The sequence below is a fragment of the Hyperolius riggenbachi genome, chromosome 3 (assembly GCF_040937935.1).
Source record: "Hyperolius riggenbachi isolate aHypRig1 chromosome 3, aHypRig1.pri, whole genome shotgun sequence".
NCBI classification, from domain to species: Eukaryota; Metazoa; Chordata; class Amphibia; order Anura; family Hyperoliidae; genus Hyperolius; species Hyperolius riggenbachi.
In genome coordinates this window covers 491,650,606-491,677,139 of record NC_090648.1, presented here as the reverse complement: position 1 = coordinate 491,677,139, position 26,534 = coordinate 491,650,606, and the positions used below count along the sequence as shown (strand labels likewise).

Sequence of the window (26,534 nt, the reverse complement as noted above, 5' to 3'; positions counted from 1 at the left end):
AAACGAGGGTCCCTGACCCCCCAAATCCCCTCCGTGCAGCGGGGGAGCGCTTCCGCATTGGGGCAGGGCTAACCGCCGCAGCCCTGCCTCCCGCGCGCCTATCAGACGCGTACCTCCGCCTCTCCCCCGCCCCTCTCAGTCTTCCTTCACCGAGAGGGGCGGGGGAGAGGCGGCGATGCGCGTCTGATAGACGCGCTGAGAGGCAGGGCTGCAGCCGTTAGCCCTGCCTCCAGGAAGAGCAAAATTTACGACCAAGTTGGTCGTTGATTTTGCAGGGGTGGGTTTGGGGGTGAAGGAACCCCCGTTTAGCCGCGGGATAGCGGCGGTTTAGCAGGGGCACACATGCCCCTGCTAACTATGAGCTCTGAAGCGAGATTTATTCTCGCTTCAGAGTCTCTTTAAGAGAGGTCTGTTTATGAGCAGTGATATCAATCATTCGAATGGGAGTGCTGACATGTTTGTGACAGCGGGGCAAATTTATCAGAAGCAGTGGAAGAAGTGAAGCATATCTGGTACAGGATGACCATTCGGAATCCTCAATTTGGACAACTGCTCCCCTTCGGCACCGACCTTGCACAGGTTGTGATAAATCTGCCGCCATGGTGTGGTCAGGATCGCTCTCTCTAGTATGACGGAGGGTACTGTATTAGGGTGTTACGAACAGCCCAATGGCTAAGCAACCAGCATCTTTAAGGGCTCGTTTCCACTATCGCGAATCCGCATGCGTCCAACGCATGCGGATTCGCACATGTAATGCAAGTGGATGGGCCTGTTTCCACTGTAGCGTTGTTGAGGTGCGTTTTTTTCAGCGGTGAAAAAAACGCACAACAGAGCCGCAGAATTCGCCTGCGAGTGGAATGCATGCGAATCGCCGCTAATGTATTTAATAGGAAATTTGCATGCTGGTTTGGTATGCGAATTTTCATGCGAATTCGCATGAAATCAATGGAAAACCACACCGGCATTGCCATGGTTAAATTCGCATACATCGTCATCCATGCGAATTTTCATGCGATTTCGCACGAAAATGCGCATGCACGCGCATGCGAAATTCACATCTGCATGCGCATTTTGACGCAGCGATTTCGCAACGCAATAGTGGAAACGAGCCCTAAAAAAAGAAACCGGCAATAATGCTTTTCATAATTCTAAGAAATCTGACAAGATTAGCTGCATACTTGTTTCAGGTGTGCGATTTAGACCCTACGGACTAGAAAGGTCAGCAGGACTGTCAGGCAACTTGTATTGTTTAAAAGGAAGTAAATATGGCAGCTTCCATAGGTCTCACACCTTGGGTTCTTTTTAACAATTTCACATCTTGAATCAGAAATGCATCCCTTTATAATAGTGACTGTTTAGTAAGTAGCCCTGCATGAGGGTATCCCTATTACAAGCCCCACACCATGCAGAGCTGAAGTAACACTGAATTCTGGAGACCGTTCCCCTGACCAGCTGTACATGAAAGAGAAACAGTAGTGAAAGTGATAGAATTGATTATTTTGCATAATATTTATATAACCTATTCACTGTAATGGAGGACCTTTATAGTTTACATTTATCAGGCTCTCTTACTACACTCTGCTCTCTGCTGCTCAGGCCTTACAGGTTACACAGCCCTATTCTCAGCTCTCTGCTGCTCAGGCCTTATAGGTCACATAGCCCTATTCTCGTATCTCTGCTGCTCAGGCCTTACAGGTTACACAGCCCTATTCTCAGCTCTCTGCTGCTCAGGCCTTACAGGTTACACAGCCCTATTCTCAGCTCTCTGCTGCTCAGGCCTTACAGGTTACACAGCCCTATTCTCAGCTCTCTGCTGCTCAGGCCTTACAGGTTACACAGCCCTATTCTCAGCTCTCTGCTGCTCAGGCCTTATAGGTCACATAGCCCTATTCTCGTATCTCTGCTGCTCAGGCCTTACAGGTTACACAGCCCTATTCTCAGCTCTCTGCTGCTAAGGCCTTACAGGTTACACAGCCCTATTCTCAGCTCTCTGCTGCTCAGGCCTTACAGGTCACACAGCCCTATTCTCAGCTCTCTGCTGCTCAGGCCTTACAGGTCACACAGCCCTATTCTCAGCTCTCTGCTGCCCAGGCCTTACAGGTTACACAGCCCTATTCTCAGCTCTCTGCTGCTCAGGCCTTACAGGTTACACAGCCCTATTCTCAGCTCTCTGCTGCTCAGGCCTTACAGGTTACACAGCCCTATTCTCAGCTCTCTGCTGCTCAGGCCTTACAGGTTACACAGCCCTATTCTCAGCTCTCTGCTGCTCAGGCCTTACAGGTTACACAGCCCTATTCTCAGCTCTCTGCTGCTCAGGCCTTACAGGTTACACAGCCCTATTCTCAGCTCTCTGCTGCTCAGGCCTTACAGGTCACACAGCCCTATTCTCAGCTCTCTGCTGCTCAGGCCTTACAGGTCACACAGCCCTATTCTCAGCTCTCTGCTGCTCAGGCCTTACAGGTTACATAGCCCTATTCTCAGCTCTCTGCTGCCCAGGCCTTACAGGTTACACAGCCCTATTCTCAGCTCTCTGCTGCTCAGGCCTTACAGGTTACACAGCCCTATTCTCAGCTCTCTGCTGCTCAGGCCTTACAGGTTACACAGCCCTATTCTCAGCTCTCTGCTGCTCAGGCCTTACAGGTCACACAGCCCTATTCTCGGCTCTCTGCTGCTCGGGCCTTATAGGTCACACAGCCCTATTCTCAGCTCTCTGCTGCTCAGGCCTTACAGGTCACACAGCCCTATTCTCGGCTCTCTGCTGCTCGGGCCTTATAGGTCACACAGCCCTATTCTCAGCTCTCTGCTGCTCAGGCCTTACAGGTCACACAGCCCTATTCTCGGCTCTCTGCTGCTCGGGCCTTATAGGTCACACAGCCCTATTCTCATATCTCTGCTGCTCAGGCCTTACAGGTTACACAGCCCTATTCTGTAAGTAGGGTACCTCCTGCAGTCAGCTAAGAACTGCTTACCTGCCAAAAACTTTCCTATGGCAAGTAATCTGCAATGCAGCATAGGCTGCAGAAAGAGGCCGTCATCAGAACTATTCAGTAGGAGTGGTCAATGAGATGCGAAGAAACTGGACTTTATGCAGGTTTACGCAGCTTAAAAATGGACCAATGAATCCAATGGTGAAAACAGATTGGTCCAGTTTCAGAAGCAGTGCAGATTTGCAGCTCACTGACTATTCCTACAATTCACAAAACAATAGGAAGATACTGGCAGCATAAGGTGAGAACTGATGAGACACTGCAAAGGGACAGGTTCATAACTTCTATTCCTAAAAATAAACAAAAAGCAAAAGGATTTAAGGGCCCATTTCCACTAGACTAGAAACTGGGCCAAATTTGCAGTTTCCCAGCAGGCAAATCGCACAGGGAAACTCTGCCATAGGAAATAATGGCCGCGCCGGGCGAATCGCTTGCCTTAGCAATTCAGCAGACACGGCCATCCCTTTTTTGTGCGGGCAGCAGCGAATCCCATAGCCGTGCATGGCACAGCTTCTGGGATTCGTCTGCGTACCCCTAGACCAGGAGCTGACGCCGCACGTTTCACAGCTGGGTTCGGGGGCTAGTGGAAACGTAGCCCAATACTTCCTCCATATCCCCTCCGTTCTTCCACTGTGACATCCACAATCCAGCTGGATTGCAGGCCACTGTGCATGCACTGTCCTGGGCTGCATGCCTCCTCCACTGCGCTCGAGGCTAGGAGTGTTCTGCACAAGCGCAATTACATTCTAAAACTGCGCATGCACAGAATGCTCCCGTCCACGTGGCTAGGACCGTGCATGTGCAGCAGTCCACGACTCAGCCGAGACACCAACTTTACGAAGCTTACAGAGGCACAAACTAAAAATGCAAAAACTAAAAATGCTGTTTGTAAAGTCCCAGCCTTACCTGAATCTTCACTCTTGGTGCTCGTCTCCTTCTGGAAGGAAAAGGAAGGCGTTCCGCTGCTGCTCTGGGCGACATCTTTATTAAACAGATTTGACGGTCCAGATTTGAAAGAAAAGGTAGCAGCTGTCCCCTTGCTAAATGTGAGATTTGCAGTGTCTGACTTTTGGCCGAAGGTAAACAGGGAGGCTGGTTCGGTTTTCTTCTCCCCCGTCGGCTGTGCAGCAGACTCCGACGTCTCCGGCTTGCTGGAGAAGGAGAAGGTCAGCTTCCCCTCAGTTTTTGAAGAGCCGAAGGTGGGAATGGTTGGGGTGGATTTGAAAGTGCTGTCGCTCTCTGAGCCGCTATCTGTGCTGCTAGCTCCGTACTTCTGCTCAATGCTCGCCAAATGTTTCTCGTAGTCCCTAAAGATTGGCGTCAGGTCGCACAGAGGATTGGCATTCACATGTTTGACTATCCAGTCCCGTACGGAGCAGTTCAGGGAGGTTAACTGTCTGCTGTATTCGCCGGTGTTGCAAGGCTTGCTCGGGGCAGAGGTAGGCGACGGCGTCTCGCCGTTGGTTTTTGCAGTACTGGCAGCTCCGTCCGTTTTCAGAGAAGATGCAGAGGACTTTGCTGGTGGCCCGTTCGTGATAAGAGAGCCTGAAGAATATGAACTGAGTTAGTATCTCTTATAGACAAGGCAGATCTGTATCAGAATCAATTTGGCCATGTTAGTTTGCACTTACAAGGAATTTGACTTGGCAGCTGCCTAAAGGTGCGTACACATGTACTACTAAATGCAACGACGGGTCCGCCGGAGCCTCCCGCTGGGCGGTCTTTAGCCGAAAGTATGCACGTGTTTACGCGCTGTCGGCGGACTGATAAGGCTGTTTCTGAACGAACCGCTCAGCAGATCGTTCAGAAACACCCTTATCAGTCCGCCAACAGCGCGTACAGACGCGCATACTGTCGGCTAAAGACCGCCCAGCGGGAGGGTCCAGCGGACCAGTCGTTGCATTTAGTAGTGCGTGTGTACGCACCTATACAGACAGAAACAAAACAAAGGACAGACAGCGTATATATTTATTTATTACAAGGACAGTAAAAGTTTTGTATGGATTAAAGCGGTATAAAACCCTGACATAATATTCAATAAACATGTTTTCCTACTTTTTATATGCCATACGGTTATCATATTTGCATTTGTGCTTAAGTATTATTCATTCCGAAATTATACGTTCCCAAAATACACTTTTTTGCTCTGAAAGCTGACTCTGCATTTTATTCATAACTGGTTTAGTCATCAGTACAAATGCTTTCTGATAGTCTCACTGTCGTCAGGAGACCCGGCAGTGTCAGAGAAGGATTTGTTTACAGTCCTCACTTGATACAATTAAAGTGGAATTAAACCCAGCATTTCTTCTTTGCTCTAAAAAATTTACAACATATAAGACAAGACAAGACAAATAACATTTATATCGCGCTTTTCTCCTGGCGGACTCAAAGCGCCAATATTATATACAACCAGCTTTTTTTTTTTTTTTACTAGAACAGCATTCAAAGGGTTACACACAGGACAAAGGAAAGTTCAGTGCAGAGAAATCTAGACACATCCAAAGTGAAGATAAATGTTATCTTGTGTTTACTTAATTGTATCAAGTGTGGAATGTGACACTGACTGCACCAGCTCCTGGTCACAGAGAGACACTGACTGCACCAGCTCTTGGTCACAGAGAGACACTGACTGCACCAGCTCCTGGTCACAGAGAGACACTGACTGCACCAGCTCCTGGTCACAGAGAGACACAAAGCATTTCTGCCTTCAATACAACATGAATAAAACCAGTTATAAATAAAATGCAAAGTCAGCACGCAAAGCAAAAAAAACAAAACAAAACAAAAAACTGTACTTTGGGAACTGGTCATTTGTAAATTAACCACCCTGGTGGTATTGACGAGCTCAGCTCGTCCAGGAAAAACTTGCTGAAAGCGGTATTGACGAGCTGAGCTCGTCAATACTGCCAGGGAGATTTATTGTTTCTCTGCCCCGCCGGCTGCACTTTTCCCTCATCAGAGGGATTCCCCAGGATGGCTGGATGCCTGTCAGCACGCTGTGGGTAGCGATCTGTGCTACCCACAGCGTGCAGAACTAGCATCCAGCCACCCTGGGGAATCCCTGTGCAGCCATCGGAGCAGAGAATGTGCTCAGCAGCATGCGGGATTCCCCTTCTGTGCTGCGGGTGGCTGGTGCGGGGATCCCCTCTGTGCGGGGGGAGGGTGTCCCCTTCTGTGCTGGCTGGTAGTGGCCGGTACCGGCGGGGATCCTCTCTGAGGGGAGGGGGCATCCCCGTAATGTGCGTGCGGGTGACCCTGTAGTGTGTGTGTGTGGGGGGGCGGGTATCCCCCTATGGGGCTGGTCTTGGCCGGTCGGGGACACCCCCTTCTGTGGGGGGGGGGGGGGGGGGGGGAGGTGGGTGTCCCCTTCTATGAGAGCTGTGGGTGGCCTTTCCCTCCTCCCTCTCTGTCCCCCGTGCCCCCCTCACCCCCGATCCTGTGTCCCCCCCCATCCCGTGTCTCCCCCCATCCCGTGTCTCCCCCGTCAGTCAGAAGCCCTGCTTTACTCACCTGAGGGCTTTCTTCTGCGCTGGCCGAGATGCACACCCTCCATCTCCATCGCCGAAGTCCCGGTCTCTGTAATTACAGTACGCGGCTTGGTGACGTCACCAAGCCCCGTACAGTAATTACAGAGAACACGAGACTTCGCGATGGAGGAGGAAGTGCGCCGCTTCCGCCGCAGGAGCAAGCCCTCAGGTGAGTAGATCAGGGCTTCTGACGGGGGAGACACGGGATTGGGGGGGGGGGCACGGGGGATCGGAAGGGATGGGGGGGGGGGGGGGGGGGAAGAGGAGGGAGAGGCCACCCACAGCCCTCATAGATGGGGACACCCACCTCCCCCCCACAACAGAAGGGGGTGTCCCCGACAGACCATGACTAGCCCCCATAGAAGAGGATATCCCCCACACACACACAGAAGGGCCACCCAGCCACCTGCACGCACAGTATAGGGATCCCCCCCCCCACAGAGGGGATCCCCACCGGCCACTACCAGTCAGCACAGAAGGGGAGCCCCCCCACAGAAGGGACACCCGGCCAGAGTCAGGGGGCATCGGGGCAATGGGGGGGGGGGGGGGGCAGAGGCACCCGCAAACCTGGCTCCCTATACATATGACTCCCTACACCTGGCTGCACATCTGTCTTCTATACACCTGGCAAACATCTTGCTCCCTATATACCTGGCAAAACATCTGGCTAAACTATTCCTGGCTAATACATCTGGCTAACTACACCTGGCTGCACATCTGGCTAACTATACATCTGGCTAACTATACCTGGCTATACATCTGGCTAACTACACATCTGGCTAACTATACCTGGCTATACATCTGGCTAACTATACCTGGCTATACATCTGGCTAACTATACCTGGCTATACATCTGGGTCTTATACTCACCATTGGCATGCTGATCCCTCGTCGCGTACCTCTGATAGCTTCCCCGATGCCTTCTTCCATGTCCCTTGGCGGATTTTGCTTCTCCCTTGGAGATCACATGTCCCCCGTCGATTGGCGTTGATGGAACCAGTGTCACACAGCATCATCAAAATCTCGCAGCAAACACTTTTTTTTTAAAAGTTAATTCAATACAATAACCTGTATTGAATTCAATACAAAAAAAAAAAAAAAAAAAAAAAAAAAGATTGCAAAAAAAAAAAAAATTGGTTGAAAATTATGGGAAATTAATTGAACCACTTTTTGCACGGAAATCCTGGGGAAATAGAACGCCAGGGTGGTTAATAATACTTCTGCACAAATGCAAATATGATAATCATATGGCATATAAAAAGTAGGAATTTTTTATTTTATTTATTTCAGTGTTTTATACTGCTTTAAAACACAAGATAACATTATCTGTAGTTCAGATTTGACCAGCTTTCCCTGCAGGGGAGCTTCTAAGGCCTGTGTTTAACCCTTGGAATGCTGTTCTAGTAAAAAAAAAAAAAAAAAAAAAATGCTGGTTGTATATAATATGCTGTAAAATGTAAATAATCTATTAAAGCAAAGAAGTAATGCTGGGTTTCATTCCGCTTTTATATATGGATGTTGCCATATTTATTTCTCTTTAACCACCTGAGCGGTCTGGACGAGCTCAGCTCGTCCAACACCGCCGGAGGTCGCCGCTCAGGCCCTGCTGGGCCGATTTTTATCAAATAAAAAGCAGCACACGCAGCCGGCACTTTGCCAGCCGCGTGTGCTGCCTGATCGCCGCCGCTCTGCGGCGATTCGCCGCGAGCAGCGGCGAAAGAGGGCCCCCCTAGCCGCCTGAGCCCTGCGCAGCCGGAACAAAAAGTTCCGGCCAGCGCTAAGGGCTGGATCGGAGGCGGCTGACGTCAGGACGTCGGCTGACGTCGATGACGTCACTCCGCTCGTCGCTATGGCGACGATATAAGCAAAACAAGGAAGGCCGCTCATTGCGGCCTTCCTTGTTTATTATGGGCGCCGGAGGCGATCGGAAGATCGCCTCCGGAGCGCCCTCTAGTGGGCTTTCATGCAGCCAACTTTCAGTTGGCTGCATGAAATAGTTTTTTTTTTATTTAAAAAAAACCCTCCCGCAGCCACCCTGGCGATTTAATCAGAACGCCAGGGTGGTTAAGCAATACCAGTTGCCTGGCAGTCCAGCTGATCGGTTTGTCATACTTTAGTCAGAGCACCTGATCTGCATGCTTGTTCAGGGACAATGGCTAAAAATAAAAAGATCAGGACAGCCAGGCAAACGTGTATGGTTTAAAATGAAACCTTCACATTCCTCTCACTTTAAAGTGTCCTTTAAAATGCCAATATGGATTATAATGAAATCATAAAAACAAAACAGATATAACACAAAAGTGATGGTGATTGTTGCAATGAAGCTGAAAGCAAAAAGATTATGGCCTCAATTCACTAAGCTTATCTCCTGTCTTTAATAACTCTTCTAGAGTATTACCATGGTGATAAGGCATGTGGTATTCAGGAAACATTTTACCTCAGGCAAACCTAAAGTTAACTCTTCTGTCTTTAAGTTAACTCTTCAATCCTTAAAATAACTCCAGAGTTAAAGACAGGCTGTTTATTAACTGCATGTGAAAATAACTACAGAGGAGGTAAATTACCGTATATTCCGGCGTACAAGACGGCTGGGCATATAAGACGACTCCCCAACTTCTCCAGATAAAGTATAGAGTTTGGGATATACTCGCCATATAAGACTAGCCCTCTTCCAACGCACACCAAATTAAAAATCATATACTGCCGGGCGGATCGCTCAGAAACAGCCGTATCAGTCTGACGACAGAGCGTACACACGCCGGACTGTCGCTGGCACGCCCACCCAGCGGGAGGCAACGACGGACCCGTCGTTGCCTAAAGTCCGGCGTGTGTACGCTGCTTTATACGCAGGAATATACATTAACTACAGAGGAGGTACATTAACTACAGAGGAGGTACATTAACTACAGAGGAGGTACATTAAGGAATGAAGAGATAAGATAACTCTTATGTGAAGGTAAGTTTTCTCTTGCCTTATTATCTCCAGCATGATCTTAGTGAATTGAGGCCATTGTCTGATTTAGCAGGACCTTGTGTTTCACTCTCGGGACACATAGCGGGACTGCAAAATGTAACTGTATTGTGTAACATTTCCAACAGAAATCTCTCGCTTTGCATGTAATGTGTATTTCATATATATTAGTTTCACCTTTTAAGTTGATTGAAAATAAATGGACGTTTTCTAATTTTTTTGAGTTTTACCTGTAATATGCTTCAGTTAGCTAGACGTAACTGAATTAAAGGACAACTGAGGCGAGAGGGATATGGGGGCTTCCATATTTATTTCCTTTTAAGCAATACCAGTTGCCTGGCTGTCCTGCTGATCCTCTATCATCTAATGCTTTTAGCCATATACCCTGAACAAGCATGCAGCAGATCAGGCGAGTCTGACATTGTCTAATCTGACAATATAAGGGCTGGTTCAGACGGGCGTTTTTGTGGCGTTTAACGCAGCGTTTCAGACGCAGCGTTTTTTAGGATCTACTGCCATCCCATGCAAGTGAATGGGAGCGTTTAGAGCTGGCTTTTGCAGGCTTTCATGAAAGCCTGGCAGTAGATCCCAGCGTTGCGTCTAGTCTCAAAAGCAACATGCTGCTTTCAGAGGCAGTAAACGCGAGGAAACAATAGCAGAGACCAGAACTGCTAGCCTTGAACGCTTTTCAAAAGCCTTCAAAAGCTAGCTTTTAAACGCTGGCGTTTGAACGCAATGCCAAGCAAAAGCTCAGCAGACGCCCGTGTTAACCAGCCATTAGCTGCAAGCTTGTTTCTAGTGTGACTCAGACACTACTGCAGCCAGATAGACCAGCAGGGCTGCCAGGCATATCCTCCCTGACTCTTGTCCCCCCCTTCCTTCTCTTGCTCATTGTGTATTCATTAGCTGCGCTCCTCCCAGAGTCTTCAGACAATCCCACTGAGGTGTATACTAGGAACTGCACTGGTTTTTGTTTTTTTTTCTCCTCCAATCGCTAAGTCACCTCAGCCTTACTTGTAAAACACAATCGAGCAAAGGCTCATGTTTCAGATAGGCAGCTAGGCAGGGAAAGAAATGGAAGAGGAGGAATATATTATAGATAAAAATAACCCCCAGCATTCAACTGGCACTGACTACTAAAAAGGCCAGTGCTCCTAAAGTATGTGATAACTCCAAATCATAACAGCAGAAGAAAAAAAGTTTTGAATGCAGGATTAGCATCTTTATCACTTAATACACTCCAGTTGCTGTTTAAATTTGATTTATATGGTGACAATACCGCTTTAAAAGGAAATAAATAAGCAGCCTCCATACCCTTCTCATTTCAGTTGTCCTTCAAGTCATTCTACCCCCCCTTCTTGTACTGCCAGAGGAGTAAACATCTTCCAGGACACACAATTAGTAATGTAACTCAGCTTAGCTAATGTGGAACACCTGAATACACCCAACTGCCAGACAGGGTCAGCAGGAGTTCATTGGCTTAGGTGTTACGCAGCTTCTGTACTTTCTCCTTCTTTGCAAGAAACTCACCGAACATAAGTTTGCTCTCTGCTGCGGGCTTTGGGCTGCTCAGCAGGGAGTTGCTGCCATTTCCATTGGTCAGACTTTGCAGCGATTTTGCCGCCCCAAATCCGGTAAATGACGTTCCAGATGATACCAAACCTTGGAAGCCTTTAAAAGCTCCTCCCTTTTCACCCTAGGAGGTAAAGCACATGCAAATCAGTTCATGCAGACATGTCCTGACCCTCCCAGTCCATTATCTAGTCACATCTCCAGTGCGGGCCATACCAGGTGGCATGTCAAAAAAGACAATCAGGGTTAATTCATAAGTTAAATATCTGGCTCACGTCTGATTTTTTTTAATGCATCTATTAATTAATAAAAAAAAGACCAAGCCTGTCATACTAACCTATCAATGATATAGGATTAGGGCATCTCAGGGTTTAATACTTACCTGATCTGTCATAATTCATTCAGGCAGGTGATCGCTCCGCTGGGCCCACCTCCCCCAGCTCGGCAGCTGCAACCTAATTGGTGGCCGCTGAGCTGGAGGCAGGCCACATCAATGCAGGCATAAGATTACAAACAGCTTTGGCAACATAGCCACAACTGTGTTCTCAAGGAGGAAGGCAGAGCATCATCCATGTCCCAGTTACATCAGATCAGGTAAGTATTTAGCCAGAGACTCTACGTTCCTGCAGAATTAAGACAGCTTGGCATGACTGGCTGTGTCTTACCGGCGGCACCCTTTATAAATGCAAAACAAGTGCAAAAAGACTTAAAGCGGACCCAAACCAAACATTTTTAATTCAAAATATTTAGTGTTTAGTTAAACACTCCTTCAAGCCTATGAGAATTTCAGTGCATGCTTTTCACCCTTCTCTTTTCATAACTAGGGTTATACAGGTGGCAGCCATTACTTCTGAGCTTAGTAGGAGGTTTTAGCTCATGGGTGTGTTTGTCATCAGCTACCCTCCCTCACAGGGGCGTCATCTAAGTGAAATCTCACACAAGCTGAGATCATCATTCTCAGCACACTCCCCTGTGACATCATCATTAGCAGCCTGTGTTCTGTTTTTTTTTTTATCTCCTCCACCAGTTTGACGGATTCTGTCCCTGCAATATGAAAGAAAGGGAGGGGTTGCTCCAATAAATGTAAAATATTTTATATTTGTCATCATGCAGCTGAAAAAAAGGCTATTTATTATTATAATTTAGAATATAGATTTTATTTCTGAAATCTTGTATTTTTAATTTGGGCCCACTTTAAAGTGAAACCCCCCTACAGATTACAGGTGGCCAAGTACTCAAGTCTAATGTATGCGACTCATACAGTCCACTAACGCCTGCTTATACCACAGCTATGACCATGTGCATCATCCAGTAATGCACTGAACCATGCATGTTATTCCGTAAGAAATCGCTTCACTCCACATGCACAGAGGGAGCGCCAATGAAATATAATTGCATTGCAGTTATATTGTCCATTTCGGCACAGCAGACAGTGTCATAGGACATGAACCTCGTGACAGAGAGACAGGCCCGCCTGTAAAAACACTTTCCCAGTTACTCACACTGTAACATCTTCCTGCAGACACAGCCTCCCTGATGAAACCCCTCCCTGCCACAGATCTGCCCGATCCACACCCAATCCTGTGTCAGGGGGGACAAATCCTCTCATCGCTGGCAGACAGGGAGAGAGCGGGGAGAACTTACCTCACTTCCAAAGTTTCTTCTCTTCGCCTTCTTTATTTCTCTGTTCTTCAGAATGTCATGGCTCGCCACTGAGAACGTTCCAGCCTAGATAATCGAGTCAGGGAGAAAACCTATTAAGCAAAATGTCTACCGGTCATGAAACGCAGCAAACACAAAAGTTTTTTATGCAGCACTGCAGAAAACATGTAGAAAGACAAAGATGGTCCGCACTTGTCCACTTAATCTCGTGACTTTTTAAGGACGAATCCAGCAACACCAAGCCAACATGTTTCGGACCAAAGGGTCCTTACTCATGGCTAAAAGGTACAACACGCGTGTGTGTGTGTGTGTGTGTGTGTGTGTGTGTGTGTGTGTGTGTGTGTGTGTGTGTGTGTGTGTGTGTGTGTGTGTGTGTGTGTGTGTGTGTGTGTGTGTGTGTGTGTGTGTGTGTGTGTGTGTGTGTGTGTGTGTGTGTGTGTCTCAAAAGGATGGGTGCGGTGAGGAGGATCCCTCTGCACTCCGCCCACAGTAGACAGAAATCCTTCAGATACAATTCATGTACAGTCATCTAAAATCAAAATAGAGACAACATAGCAGTACATGTCTGAAAACAGACAATAAGTGTGTAACCACTTCGCCGCCCGGGTACAGTATATCTACGCTCCTTTGGACTTCAGTTCCCCGCCCGGAGTGTAGATCCACGCACCCCCGCCGCCGTCCACGCTCCCGCTCGCACTCCCGCGATCGTGCACGCCGCCGCCCGCTCGGAGATCAATGAACGGGAAAATCGATTCCCGTTCGTTGATCTCTGCCCCCGCAATAATCGGCATGCTTCTATCAGAAGCAGCGCGACCATTGTGAAAAACTCAGTTTCCCAGCCTCCCTTCCTGCAAGCGTCCTTCCGACGCTTGCAGGACGCCTAAAAAAAAAAAAAAAAAAAAAAAAAAAAAAAAAAAAAAAAAAGTGGCCATATTGTGGCCAAAAAGTAATACTACACCCAAAAACATTTTTCACATACACTTACATTATTATCACTATTTTAACTCATTAACTCCCACACTCCCCAATTGTTACCAATATTTTTTTGTTTTGTAATATTAAATTAAAAAAAAAAAAAAAAAAAAAAAAAAAAAAACTTAGTTACCTTAGGGACTGAAATCTTTAAATATTTATATCAAGAGGGTATAACACTGTTACTTTATAAATTATGGGCTTGTAATTAGGGATAGACGCAAAACTGAAAAAAATGCACCTTTATTTGCAAATAAAATATTGGCGCCAAACATTGTGGTAGGGACATAATTTAAACGGTGTAATAACTGGGACAAATGGGCATATAAGTTACATGGATTTTAATTATAGTAGCATGCATTATTTAAAAACTATAATGGCGGAAAACTGAAAAAATGTTTTTTCCAAAATGTTTTCCTATTTTCCCATTAAAACACATTTAGAATAAAATAATTCTTGGCATAGTATCCCACCTAAAGAAAGCCTAATTGGTGGTGAAACAAACAAGACAGTTCATTTTATTGTGATAAGGAATGATAAAGTTATAGGCGAATGAATGTAAGGAGCGCTGAAAGGAGAAAATTGCTCGGATGCTAAAGGGGTTAAACCCCTCCATTGTGAAGTGGTTAAAACCTAAAAGAAAAAGGCACACCTCATAAGGGACAATATATATACACAATTATCGCCATATTTTCCCTAGCATATAACAGAGAGAGCAGTAAATATAAAGAGGAGGAAAGAAATGAGAAATATAGACAAAGGAGGGCAGAGTAACCCTTTAATGGGTAACAAGGGCCAAATCCCATCGTGAGTTCAAACCCAGTGGGGCCCTGGTACCCAGCTTGAAAATCCAGAGGGCTTCCAAAGCTAGCAAGCACCTATACTGCAGAAAATATACTCCAGAATGATTCTATCCACTTTTCAGCAACCCCCAAACTCCAATGTATACCCAGGAGAAGGCTGACAATTATTGCTGCCAAATAGAAACATTTTTGAAAGTCTAGTGCAGTTTTCTTGGATTGCTTTTCCGATCTGAGAGAACTTCACTAAACCCACCCTCACAGCCTCTCCTACCAGACAGAAAGGCACTAATGAAGACAACAGAAAGACTGGCCTGGAGTGACTTACATCCGCTGTGGTTCCCAGGCAGTGAGAGAGCCTGGGACCCCGCGGTCCCCCCGGTTGTATAAAAAGGGGACATTGGGAAGCCTCCCCGTGGCGCTCCTGGATAGTGCTAATGTAGCATGAACTACCGTAATGCCCGCAGGGCGACCGCTTTGCGGTATTGGTTTTTTGACCCTACATAGTTTGGCATGCGAAAGCAAATGCATATTTGCATGAGCATTGCCTCATGAATAGCCAATTAGGCCAGATTTGCAAAACCAGACTTGCTAGGGTTAAACTTGGTGTTTGAGCACGCATACATTTTCTCATGGAAAGCATGACTTACATCCTCCAACTCGTCCTCCTGATCCCAGTTTCGGTCAGTCAGCTCTCGGTCAGCTACTCGCTTCGCCATATTCCTTCCACTAAATGAAAACAAAATGTGTCAAATCAGGAACTGAATAGAAATAAATTAACTTAGCAAAAGTGGGAAAAAATGACAATGGCTTGAAGCATGGAAATAGTGGGCTACAATTTTATAAGTCGTAATGCAAACGTGAAGTGATGTTAAAGGGATTCCGAGCACCTCTCATGGGCATGCCTTTAAGCCAGACAACTTCCAACAAAGTCGTGCTATGACCCCTCTGGAGGAGCCTCTTGCAATGGCCATGCGTGTCACTTCCTCTTCCTGCTTCATTCAGTGATGCACTTATCTAACAGAGAACACAGGGGTGAACCGAAGTTATAACAAAGCCAAGATGACAGCCGCGAATTGAAATCGAACGAAAACTATTTGGAGTAGAACGACGATGCAGGCATCAAATGAAAGAAGAGAGCACAAGCTACAGAAAGGTATGCATCTTTAAGTACTTTGCAGTACTGGTCGGAGTATTAAAGGCATGCCCATGAGAGGTGCTCGGAGTCCCTTTAAAAATGTTAACCTGAGACTAGCCCAAAGTAGTAGTAGTAGTAGGGTGACTGTATGATCTATTCATCAGTTCTCAGTAGTATAGTGGAGTCTCTGCCCACCTCAACTGTCAGAGCACTTACCCAGAAGTGTGTTAGTGGAGTTGAGAAATGGTAGGCAGAGACTGATTTCACATTATGGGTGGAGAGAGGTGGAGCTTGGTACTGCATCTCAGTCCTGCCCCTCTGACACTTGGGTTTTCGCAGAGCTTGGGCGAGAGGATCATTTCCAGGGCTGTATACAAAAATCATCCGATTCCGACAGTTTATGAAACCGCTGACTCCAGGTACCCAAAAATGCTCCGACTTCTAAGTCTAATTTTTACAAAGGCTATGGATTTGGTTTGAAAAATAATCCGACGTTTATGGTGCCCAAAATTGCTCCACCTCTGACTCCTCGACTCAGACTCCACAGCCCTGATTGTTTCACAATACTATAGGGCACTGGGAAAAAAACACAAAGACAACAGGAGCCCAAATTGTGCAGTATCTCACAGGTAGATGGATAAATAAAGTGTTTGAAAAGGGAATACTCACAAAAGGTGGGTTGCACACGGGGCAACCGACCACTTCAAGCAGGTGGAGTGTCTTATACCTGACTCCACTCCGGTAAGCCAGTGATCCTGGAGGCGGTCGCTCTCTTGGTAAAGAACCTCATGCACTCTAAAACCATGAGGTGGTGTGGATTCCACCTCAAGTATGGTGCATGGGTCTCCCCTCACTGGAACGTGGAGGGGAGCATGTCACAGAAGGGAGTAAAAAGGCACCCAATTGAGTATAAGAGTTAAAAACACTAAAAACTAAAAGGTTGACGTGGCTTACCTTAGAAATGTTTATTATTAAGCACAGGCAACGCGTTTTGCGGGATCCAGCCCACCTCAGGCCAAATAGTGCCACTGCAGTCTAATACCCGCATTCGGGGCACCCCGAATGCGGCTATTAGACTGCAGTGGCACTCTATTTGGCCTGAGGAGGTGGGCTGGATCCCGCAAAATGCGTTGCCTGTGCTTAATAATAAACATTTCTACACAAAGTGAGTTGTCTATTAGGTAAGCCACCTCAACCTTTTAGTTTTTAGTGTTTTTAACGCTTATACTCAATTGGGCACCTCTTTATTTCACAATACTAGTAAGGACTGACGGATCTCACACAATGAGGGAACATGCTGCACGAGGCCATCCTCAGGTTAACATTATCACCAAAAATGAAAAAGTAAAAATGCTACCTAAAATGTGATAGGAGGTAAATGCAGTACAAAAGTTTGCTAAACATACAGTCAGGACTTCTGGCAATAAAACGCTAAGGGCCCTTTTACGCTTAATCAGTTGGTATGCATTAGTGTGCGTTAGCACACGTTTTTTCCATAGCAGTGCATTGGGAAGAAGATTTCAGTTAAAGCGCGTTAAGTGTGAAAGGTGCCATAGGATAACATGGGACTTACTTTGAAAATCAGTTTTCTTTCCGATTTAACTGAGAGCAACTGATTAAGTGTAATAGGACCCTTACAAAAGGAAGGACATGAAAAATTTGAGTGCTGGTTCACACTCAGGCGATTCTAACGCGCTTTGCTGATCGCCAGCGATCAGCAAAGCGCTTCTACAATGTATCCCTATGGATACATTCACACTACAGCGTTTGCGATTAATCGCAAACACGCTGCATGCAGCGTTTTGGGGGCTATTGCTCTGTGATTCTCGTTCTATTGAACGGGAATCACAAGCGCAAATCACGGCAGAATCGCGGCACTCCAAGCGCCGAGTGTGAACTAGTCCTACCTGTTGGATATAAATATCAGAGCTGATAGTACAAGTATAAAAGACAACTCAATGTAGATCACAATTTTATGTTTCTGATCCAGTTCTGTATAATGCCTGAAGAAGAAACTTACGTTTCGAAAGTTTGCAATAAACTATGTACAGTTAGTCATGAAAAGGTATCAGCGGAATCAACGTTTGTTGGTTTGAGGTCTGCATTGTACAACTGAAACCAATCGGAGCAGTGCCTGGACACTAAGATGAGTACTGTATATTGTTGGGTGTCAAAACAGAAAATGTCAATTGAGTGAATATATCTCAAAAAAGGTATGGGGCAGATTCACAAAAAAAAAAAAAAATTTTTTTAGAATCCATCTGGGTACAGGCTCCACTTTTGCACCAGGTCTCCTTGCTATGGTCACAGATGGTCAATAAACTACGTAATATTTGAGTAGATGCAAATTTTAGCCAGCTTGGAATGTAGGCAAAATGCAGCAGTTTCTTTTGGGTGGTCCATTTCCAAATGGCAAAAAAAATGACCATATCTATTCAAAAATATTAGCACCTCATTGACTATCCTAAAGCCTGGCGCACACTTTCAATTTTGATTGGCCAATTTTCCCACCTCCATGTAGTACAATTTGTTCATAATGTTACGATAATGTAAATATATTAAATTCAGGGTTATTATTGAGGCAGCAGTTTGGGGCGGATTCGAGAGATCCGAGTTATAAGTACACAATTTAGAGTATTGCAGAGGAAAGCACAGGATCAGTTTTGAGAATAGCAGGGAAGCTTTATTGCATTTTTTTTCAGCTTCATTTTATAATCAGTTCGACAGTAACGTTTCTGGCAGCCCCCATGAACCAGCCAAAGTCCATCTGTCAAGATACTCAACTGGTATCAACTTCTGTCCCAGCAGCACATTTTCTGCACACAAGACAGAGAGAAACACCTGCAGCTCCTGTTCTATCACCAGACGCTATAAAAGTTTTATAAAAAGACAAAACATGGACAAAGTTCAGCAGGATTTTACCCTCACCCAGTTTGCTAAACCTTCTATAAGACAGTTCCTGAAGGACAGTTCTAAAGGCATATACAGATCTTTCGTGGTAAAATTGTGTTTTGAGGTCTGTACATGCACCAGACAAGCATTCACCCAGGCATTTTCACATGATCACTGTCCTAGTTACTGGGAGCAAACGAAGGGAAGTCTTGCGCTTCCGATCACTGGAAAGCAAAGGAGCGCTCCATAGTTTAAAACCAAAATGCGCATAAACAGATTGCACTTACTAGACAGTAGGCGAGTACAAGCATACCATGGCCTCTGGTGGTCCTGGTCCAGATGGATATGGACGGGGGTGGTGGACCCTTGGGGTATGAGCGTGCTGACAGCGTCACAACACGTTTCGGCGAATCCTCACCTTCATCAGGTATGATGGCCACGGTGGTCACAGAAGGAGGTTGTCCCCAGGGTTACAGGATAGAGCTTTGCCCATGTGGATATGCTTGTACTCACCTACTGTCTAGTAAGTGCAATCTGTTTATGTGCATTTTAGCAAAATACATTTTGGTTTTACACTATGGAGCACGGTCTCCTGTCAGTTTTGTCACTAGCTGCAAGTTTAAGGCAAAATGTCAGCCAAAACAATCAGAGGCCACATCTGTATGTGGCATTTATCTCCTAAAAATGTATACTAAATGAGTCCCCCCCCCCCCCCCCCCCCCCACTACATTGTTTCACCAATTTCATATGCAAGTGTTTAACAGTTTCCCATCGGTTTCTCACCACATCTTGATCTCCTAGGGGGATTTAGAACTGCAAGTGTAGCCGATGCTGTGAGCATGCAACATCTCAGAAAATTTGATCAAGTTCACCGCTGCTAAAAGCAAAGTGCCCGACAAGTACCTAAATAGACCACTAATTTGCCGCCTGAAACACATCATTAGATAAACTTTATCCACTCCACCAACTTAAAAAGAACCCGAGGTGGGTTCTAAGAAACCAATTAGCATAGAGAGGCTGGGTCTGCATAGAATACCCAGCCTCTGTTGCTATACTGTTTCCCCCCAGCCGCTGATTGGAGGGAAGGGAAGCAGGCGGGGACCAGCGCTATGGAGCGGCACAGACTGACACTTCACATGTAAACAGCCGGCCGCGACACGCTGCGTGTCGCCAGCACGACGATTCATTTATGGGAGCAGAGCGCAGCGGCGGGAAGACAGTATAGCAACAGAGGCTGGGTATTATATGCAGACCCAGCCTCTGTATGCTAATTTGATTCTTAGAACCCACCTCAGGTTCTCTCTAATAGGTTTAGTAAAAGTGCACAAGCGGAGGAGTTAGCTGAAGCAAGTGCTGTGGCCAAAGGCGAGGGTCCTGGTGTGCAATTCTAGAATTCTCCAGTAACTATCGTATTTTTCAGACTATAAGACGCTCCTGATTATAAGACGCAGGGGAGATTGTCCAAGCACCATAGGTGTGTGTGTGTGTGGTTGGCCTCCAGTAAGTGGGGTGTGGTTGGCCTCCAGTAAGTGGGGTGGGTGAGGTCAGGAGAGTTAGAAGAGGGGGGGTGAAGGGGTATAGGGGCAGGGAGATTGCCCAGGTACCAGAGGTAGGTGTGTGTGGCTGGCCTCCAGTCAGTAGTGGTAGTCAGGGGAAGGTAGGTCAGGCCAGGAGGAGGTGGGATGAAGGGCTATAGAGGCAGGGGAGAAGGTAGATTGCCCAGGCACCAGAGGGCATACATTTGAAAACGGCGCTGGTAGACTTGGGCGCAGGATACAGCTGGTATATGGCTGATCCTGCTTCTGCACAAGTCCAGGCCATGTTAATTACTATTCCCCCTCCAGGCCGCCATGTATAGTAGGGGAATTATATAATTTGGCTTCCAGCTATTGCTGGAGGCCGAATTATGGTGTTTTTTAAGCAACTTCGGCTGTCTTCTGATGGCGCCGACGTTACTCACTGAGCGCTGTGTGATGTGATTCCTATATAAGTCTATGGTCTGCGCCCAAAACTAGCAGCGCTGAAAAGCACTGCTCCAACCGTGTGTCCAGGCAGTGGGGTGAGGGGCAGGGAGGAGGTAGATTGCCCAGACACCAGAGGTGTGTCCAGTCGGTGGAGGGGGGGTCAGGCCAGGAGGAGAGAATAAGGGGGTTATAGGGGCAGGGAGAGGAGCAACTCCCCAGGCAGAGGTGTGTGTGGCTGGCCTCCAGTCAGTGAGGCGGGGATATATAGGACAGGGAGATGGGAGACTCCACGGGCTCCATAGGTGTGTGCGTGTCTGGCCTCCAGTCAGTGGGGTGGGGGTATAGAGGGGAGATTCCCCAGGCACCAGAGGTGTGTCTGGTCTCCAGTCAGTGGGGGAAGGAGGTATAGAGGCCAGGGAGATCGGAGACTCCCCAGGCACCATAGGTGTGTGTGTGTGTGTGTCTGGTCTCCAGTCAGTGTGGTGGGGGTATATAGAGGCAGGCACAGGCTGGGGGAAGTTTGGGGGTTCTATTCAGCACATTTCACAGCACTGCCTCCCCCCGCTCACCTCTGTCCTCCCCAGCAGGCCGCCACACCCGCCTACCTGTCACAGCTTCCACATTACACGCTAAGCCGGCTCCACACTCACCCAGAGCGGGAAGAGACTTCAAGCGGCCATTTTGTAAGAGCGCCGACAGGCAGCTGCAACCGCGCATGCGTGAACCCTAACGGCCGGGAAGGGGCGGTAGCTGTTGCTAGGAGAGACCATCCATTCATGGGGCGGAAGCCGCTGGTGCGCGTGTGCTTATTCTTAGAGACCAATAGCAGCGCAGCGACGTCATCCAGCCGCACTCATTGAGAAAGCCGGGCGGCCCGCGCATGCGCAGTAATACACACACGCTGCATTCCAATCCTTAAAACCGCGCTGAGCTGTGCTGTAGGACTGTATGCCGAGCACTGTGATTGGCTGAAAGCTGGTATAATGCTGGTAGGCAGTATTATATCAGCCTTTAGCCAATCACAGTGCCCGGCATACAGTCCTATTAGTGTACACTAACCTATCAGGTGGCCAGACTTGCCCAGCCCCAGCCCACTGTTACATTACTAGGAAGTCCAATGACTCTCTACAGAATGTATCAGGTAGCAACATGTGCCTCCTAGGTAGTCACATGTGTTCCCCAGCATTCCTAGCCAGAGTGGCCCCTAGTTTTTGGTAGCTATAGGGGCCCCTAGTATTAGATAACCTCCAATATAGGCAGCCAGAGAAAACTCCCATTATAGACAGCCATAAGCAGCTTGAAAATGGACCAATCGTGTATCACCAAGGTTTAAATTGATTGGTCCATTTTTAAGCCACATATATTTGCATTCAGAATTTACATAGCCCTGCATGAACTCTGAAATATTTGCATCTCATCCCTATTTGCCATAGAATAGGAGAATTGGCAGCAGGTTCACCACTGGCACCCTGTGCTTTACAGATGAGGCAGGTTCATCCTGAGCAGATGTGACAGATGTGAGATAATCTGGAGAAGCGGGCAATGGCACCTTGACTACCATTAGGTATTGGTGTGAAATTATTTTTATTTATATAGTGCCAACATCTTCCGCAACGCTTTACAGAGTATATGTAGTCTTGTCATTAATTGTCCCTTAGAGGAGCTCAAAATCTAATCCCTACCTACCATAATCATATGTGTATTGTAGTCAACCGTCAATTTAAGGGGAAGCTAATTCACTTATCTGCATGTTTTTGGGGTGTTGGAGGCAACCAGAGTGCATGAAGGAAACCCACACAGACACAGGGAGAACATACAAACTTCTTGCAGATGTTGCCCTGGCTGGGATTCGAACCGGGAACCATTCTCGGCAAGGGGAGAGTGTGATAATATATTGTGGTGATGATGATATGTACGGTAATATGCAGAACATAGCAGCCATATTTGTCATTTTGGGTCATATGTGTAGGGCTGAAGGAAGCTGCTACATTGAGCTTCTGTATTCAGTTCCTCTGGAAGTTGGAAGCTGCTAATTGGATCTCCTGTAGGCCAGAATAGTACATTTGCATCTGAAGGTGAACAGTAGAGCAGGAACTGCTAATGTGATTGCCTGTATGTCAATGACACTACATTTGCATTCAGTTCCTCTGAATACAGGCCATTAGGTAACGACCCTCTATTCTGTCCTGGATCTTGCATTGCTTTGAACCTTGTGTATATGTAAACAAGCCAAAATACAATCCGGATTAAAGGAGTCTGGACAGTTGGAAGCTAACACAGGAACGTTTGAAGTATGACAGCCTGCTGGAAGTGTGTGAAGTGTTTTGAAATCTCTGAAAGATCAAAAGTGGGACAGGAAAAACCTTGGAAGTTTGCATATCACAGGATATGACAAGCATTCTGTGCAAACCTTCGGAGGCAGGTTGGACTTGTATCCCCAGACTCCAAATGGGCCTATAAGAACCCGCACAGGTCCTTCACAACTCGTAGCTCCTCGGAGATAGCAAAGACGCTAGAGCTGCCCCGACTACTGGTTGGAAGCTGTATTCTCCTGCAAACAACGCTCTGTATACGCTGGTAACGTTTATTTCCCTTTTATTTCTGCAACCTGTCTTGTGTGTACCTTTGTAACTTTTATTTTGTAATTTTTACTTTGTTTTTGTAAATCTTTTGTATATATTATTTTCTGCATGGTTCCACTTTTTTTCTGGCATATTAAATCGTTATTTAATAAGTTTGGCTTCTGCTGTACTAAGCTACAGTGTAACTTGCATTACAAAGGCAGTGCCTTGTACTGTGTGTGTGTGCGTGGCGTTCCCGTATTCGGCCTAAAGCGCAAAGCTGACCCGAATACGAAAACACGGATTGCGTGCAGATCACTCGACAGCAGAGTGGAAGTGTCTAGCGGCAGCTAGTGGTGGCAGTGAGAAGTGTTTGAGGGGTCACAGCCTTGTGTTAGCTCGACTAAGGCTGCTTCCCCTCTCGATCTGGTCAAACCCGCAGTCGGGAACCGTATCTGCAGGCTTGCCGCGGGGCCGGTTCCTGACAGAGAGTGCTATTTACTACGCCACCATGCTGCCCACATCCTGGAACTGTAGCCAGATGCTAAGATGGTGCAGTGGTTCCTCCTGGTGCAGAACAATGCCCAGCTTCATGTGGCGAAATTATGCAGGCAGTTCCTGGAGGATGAAGGAATTGATACCACGTTCGCCTGGGAGCTAGTAAAAAAAGGCACACAGGGATAGTGGACAAAAAGGGTGCCGCCATAGACTGCAATGCAAAATATCGGCTATTCGGCGCCCGACAGGAAAAAAGGGCGCCCGAGAAATAGCGGTTACAGGGATCGTGGTAACTAAAGTTTTCGTTTACAGGCTAAGGTTTATAACTAGGGATGGGACTTCGAATCCACGAATCCATCGAATCTTAGGAAAGATTCGAGATTCTTGGATTCAAATCCCTAGGCCATTTGCGCGCATTCGAATCCGACGAATCCGCGCAACCCGCCGCAACATTTCGTCGCATGCGTATACATTACCTGCGCCACTTGTGACGTCATCGCGACCACCTCCGACCTAGCGTCCATCCGCGCGTCGCTTCCGCGTGATGACGTTGACGTTGCCCTGCCTCTAGACGTCGCTTTCGCGGAGAAGACCCGGCGTGGACGGACGGACTAGATCGGAAGGCGTGGACGGACAGAACAGCGACAGGTACAGTATGTCTGGGGGCACCCGTGAGGGACGTTGCTGGTGGGGGTCGGCTGGTGGTCGGCTGGAGGTCGGGTGCGGGCCTACGTGAGGTCGGGCGGGCGGCCTACTAGGGGACCTATGCCTGGCTATCTATACTGGGGGGACCTATGCCTGGCTACCTATACTGGGGAGGACCTATCTACCTGGCTATCTATACTGGGGGGACCTATGCCTGGCTACCTATACTGGGGGGACCTATGCCTGGCTACCTATACTGGGGGGACCTATGCCTGGCTATCTATACTGGGGGGACCTATGCCTGGCTATCTATACTGGGGGGACCTATGCCTGGCTACCTATACTGGGGGGACCTATGCCTGGCTACCTATACTGGGGGGACCTATGCCTGGCTATCTATACTGGGGGGACCTATGCCTGGCTACCTACACTGGGGGGACCTATGCCTGGCTATCTATACTCGGGGGACCTATCTACCTGGCTATCTATACTGGGGGGACCTATCTACCTGGCTATCTATACTGGGGGGACCTATGCCTGGCTATCTATACTGGGGGGACCTATGCCTGGCTATCTATACTGGGGGGACCTATGCCTGGCTATCTATACTGGGGGGGACCTATCTACCTGTCTATCTATACTGGGGGGACCTATGCCTGGCTATCTATACTGGGGGGACCTATGCCTGGCTATCTATACTGGGGGGACCTACGCCTGGCTACCTACACTGGGGGGGGACCTATCTACCTGTCTATCTATACTAGGGGGACCTATGCCTGGCTATCTATACTGGGGGGACCTATGCCTGGCTATCTATACTGGGGGGACCTATGCCTGGCTATCTATACTGGGGGGACCTATGCCTGGCTATCTATACTGGGGGGACCTATGCCTGGCTAGCTATACTGGGGGGACCTATGCCTGGCTATCTATACTGAGGGGACCTATGCCTGGCTACCTACACTAGGGGGGGGACCTATCTACCTGTCTATCTATACTGGGGGGACCTATGCCTGGCTATCTATACTGGGGGGACCTATGCCTGGCTATCTATACTTGGGGGGACCTATGCCTGGCTATCTATACTGGGGGGACCTATGCCTGGCTATCTATACTGGGGGGACCTATGCCTGGCTACCTACACTGGGGGGACCTATCTACCTGTCTATCTATACTGGGGTGACCTATGCCTGGCTGTCTATACTGGGGGGACCAATGCCTGGCTATCTATACTGGGGGGACCTATGCCTGGCTATCTATACTGGCGGGACCTATGCCTGGCTGTCTATACTGGGGGGACCTATGCCTGGCTACCTACACTGGGGGGACCTATGCCTGGCTATCTATACTGGGGGGACCTATGCCTGGCTATCTATACTGGGGGGACCTATGCCTGGCTACCTATACTGGGGGGACCTATGCCTGGCTACCTATACTGGGGGGACCTATCTACCTGGCTATCTATACTAGGGGGGACCTATCTACCTGTCTATCTATACTGGGGGGACCTATTCCTGGCTACCTACACTGGGGGGGGGCTATCTACCTGTCTATCTATACTGGGGGGACCTATGCCTGGCTACCTATACTGGGGGGACCTATGCCTGGCTACCTACACTGGGGGGGGGGACCTATCTACCTGTCTATCTATACTGGGGGGACCTATGCCTGGCTATCTATACTGGGGGCACCTTTACCAGAAGCTACCTATACTGTCATTTTGATTATCATGTGCTTGTTCTTTGAGAAAAAGGTTTAGTGGTTGAACTTAATGAGCCTTTCCTACCCTTCTCCCTTTATGAATTCCTGCAGTCCAAGTCCCACACAAGCCAGATACTCGCTGACGGCTGCTGTTGCCTGAGCCTCACACAAGCTGCCTCCAAAGTAGGAAAGAGACACCACCACAGACATCTTGCTACAGTAAGAAAAGTAGTAATATACTCGCATTCTGTTTGTCTTTTTGAGGGGCACAATGTACTGTACCTTACTATGTTTCTTCCATATATCACACAATTATTTTGTACAAGATTCGTGAGATTCGGGATTTGAAAGGTTCGAGATATTCGAGAACCTTTTCAGATTCGGATTCGAAAAAATTGTGGATTCGTCCCATCCCTATTTATAACAATTATCGTTTACAAGTTCGTTTTGACTTTGTGTTATACTTATTTTTCGTTTTTAAATTTCGCTTACATGAGTTTTACGTATTTTTTCCGTTTTAAAATTTCGCTTACAAAACTATAACAACTAAATTTTCGTTTACACTTCTTTTATCATTTAAAATTCGTTTTCATATGTATAATGCTTAAATACCGTTTCTCAGCCTGATTGTATTAGAAATACAT

The 26,534-nt window shown here is 47.4% G+C and overlaps 1 protein-coding gene and 1 long non-coding RNA gene across 7 annotated transcripts in view; one reads left to right on the top strand and one right to left on the bottom strand.

The window, feature by feature from the left end:
- NUP50 (nucleoporin 50) overlaps positions 1-26,534 on the bottom strand; it is a 65,025-nt gene that overhangs the window by 10,857 nt on the left and 27,634 nt on the right. For 2 of the 6 annotated variants that reach the window (XM_068278196.1, XM_068278202.1), the window contains 4 exons: positions 15,142-15,220; positions 12,702-12,785; positions 11,016-11,181; positions 3,894-4,532 (listed from right to left, as the gene is read on the bottom strand). In XM_068278196.1, the coding sequence (XP_068134297.1) occupies positions 3,894-4,532; positions 11,016-11,181; positions 12,702-12,785; positions 15,142-15,210 (958 nt within the window). In that variant the 5' untranslated portion in view covers positions 15,211-15,220. Of the gene's footprint in view, positions 1-3,893; positions 4,533-11,015; positions 11,182-12,701; positions 12,786-15,141; positions 15,221-15,381; positions 15,509-21,054; positions 21,242-26,534 lie in introns of those variants that run through there. The other 4 variants (XM_068278198.1, XM_068278199.1, XM_068278201.1 and 1 more) reach the window with 4 other exon arrangements.
- Positions 22,568-26,534, top strand: part of LOC137564390 (uncharacterized) — a 160,235-nt gene continuing 156,268 nt past the window's right edge. The window contains exons 1-2 of the long non-coding RNA XR_011030589.1: positions 22,568-23,062; positions 26,002-26,109. This is a non-coding gene — a long non-coding RNA (uncharacterized lncRNA). The remainder of the gene's footprint in view (positions 23,063-26,001; positions 26,110-26,534) is intronic.